At 47.0% G+C, this 1,951-nt stretch overlaps 1 protein-coding gene across 1 annotated transcript in view; it reads right to left on the bottom strand.

The window, feature by feature from the left end:
• Nucleotides 1-23: 23 nt before the first annotated feature.
• YOD1 (YOD1 deubiquitinase) overlaps nucleotides 24-1,951 on the bottom strand; it is a 3,726-nt gene continuing 1,798 nt past the window's right edge. The window contains exon 2 of the mRNA XM_009327422.1: nucleotides 24-1,765. Coding sequence (XP_009325697.1) covers nucleotides 1,034-1,765 — 732 coding nt within the window. The 3' untranslated portion in view covers nucleotides 24-1,033. The remainder of the gene's footprint in view (nucleotides 1,766-1,951) is intronic.

The following is a 1,951-nucleotide window of genomic DNA, read 5'->3' as shown; positions in this document are numbered from 1 at the left end:
GAACACGTTAAGGCAGAATGAAGATGAAGAAACTTCTAGCCTCCCTTCTGGGTTAGCACTCTGTCCTTCTAAAAAGGGCAAAACTTTTTATCGGCAAAGAGTGAGAACTATACCTTAAAGTGCTGATTTACAGTATTTGGAATCTGGTACAGCTCAGTAACACTGTGGCCACGAGATTGGCCATACCCAAGTAAAGTCAGCTTAAATGTATTCAACAGATGCAAATTAAGTCACTTCCCTAACTGCTCTACTTCCGTCTTGCCAGAATTTCAGATACTATTATGAAGAAGAATCCAAAGTATTTCCAGAAACATGCCTACGTTCTGATGCAGTGTAAACACCGGGGGGTTGATACTTATTTTTCAAGCAACTAAAAACTACCTACGGAGGATTAGTAAGTTTATTCAACACTTAACCATCTACTCATTAATTTAAAGAAGGCTATCTTAAAGCTTAGAGGCCATTTCTTTCTCTAAAGCCATGACTTCACACAAACAATACAGTCTACTTCTGATGGTAACATAGTTTAGGGCAGCTTTAAAAATTGTGCACCAAATGAGCAGTTTCCCCTGCAAGAACTGCTTGTACGTGCCGAGTCTAATTCTGTGTAAGTAATGCTGATACGTGTGTCTCCCAAACCCTTACATTAATTTAATTACCCTGAAAACATAATAGAGAGAGATTAGTTCAGCAACTTAGGGGCTAGATTTTACGCTAGTGTTGAACAAGCCTGATTTTGTGTGCCTGCTCAGGTCACATACACAAAGAGAAGATTATTTGAGAAATCAAGTTTTAGCTGCCAGTGTATACCACCTGCCAAAGTACTATAAATCAGCATGCGAGAAGATACCTACTTCAAATCCACTGGAAAAGTCACTAACCGTAGCAAACCTGTGCGTCTTGGCCGTCATTAAGTTAATATGCTTTTCAAGCTTTGTGAACGGAATTTTATGATTACATACAGCTTATCTGGAAATCCAGAATTTTATTCTGGATCGGTGAGGTAGTCGATGTAACCATCCTCATGTAGATGTCACACTTCTCCGAAGTTGGTGTGTCCGGTCTCCTTGGCGTGTTCTCTGGCTTCCACTTGTCCAGTGAGTCCCTTCTGGCACACCATGCACCTCAGCGTAAAGCGGTTCACATCGGTAAACTGCCTCTTCCGTCTGGCTTCGTCTGCCAACTCCAATGCTTGCGCGAGAACAATATCATCAGTTGTGGAGAAAATGGTCTGGGGAGGAATGTCCGAGTCGGGGATTTTGCGCTCGAGCGGATCGTAATGAATCCCATCGTAAATTAAAAGGACCCGCTTACTGTAGCCGGCGTCTTCCCCAAAACGGTCGATTCTGACTGTCTGCGTGTCCACCACGCAGATTTCGCACTGGTAGAATTTGGATAGAATGGACACTTCGATGGCTCCTCCCCAAGTCTCTTCCCTTCTGATCCAGTCACAATACTCCCTGTTAGTCTTCCCTAGAACTGCCTCACAGTAGGATTCAGGATCACTTGCTACTATCTGGGCTATAAGGCTGCGCATCTCTGGAGCGCAGCCCGGGTCATAAACGCCTCCCTCCACCACGTAGTACACGCTGGTGAAGAGGCAGGAGTTATCTGCCGGAACAACCCTCCTGGCAAGCACAGGCACGGCTTCCCTGACCGAGCCGGACATCGTTCTTTTCGCAACTACAGGCAACTCCGTCTTGGGTTTGGACGTATCCTCTTCAACTATGAGCGTATCACCTGTCAAACGCAGAAGGAAGGGGAACTGAGAGAAATACGCAGACGGGAGTTAAAGATGCGGCTGCTCCTAACGCGGAACAACGCGGCTGCGCTGTCGTTACTGAGGACCGCGCTCGTTTCCCCCGGCAGCACGGTGTCCCGACGGAAAACAGCCTCAGCCAAAGCGGCCGGCGGGCCCCCAACACACCGGTCGAGGCGGGGCGGGCGGGGT

The sequence above is a fragment of the Pygoscelis adeliae genome, unplaced genomic scaffold, assembly GCF_000699105.1.
Source record: "Pygoscelis adeliae isolate BGI_AS28 unplaced genomic scaffold, ASM69910v1 Scaffold197, whole genome shotgun sequence".
NCBI lineage: Eukaryota > Metazoa > Chordata > Aves > Sphenisciformes > Spheniscidae > Pygoscelis > Pygoscelis adeliae.
This window is presented reverse-complemented; position numbering and strand designations above follow the sequence as displayed.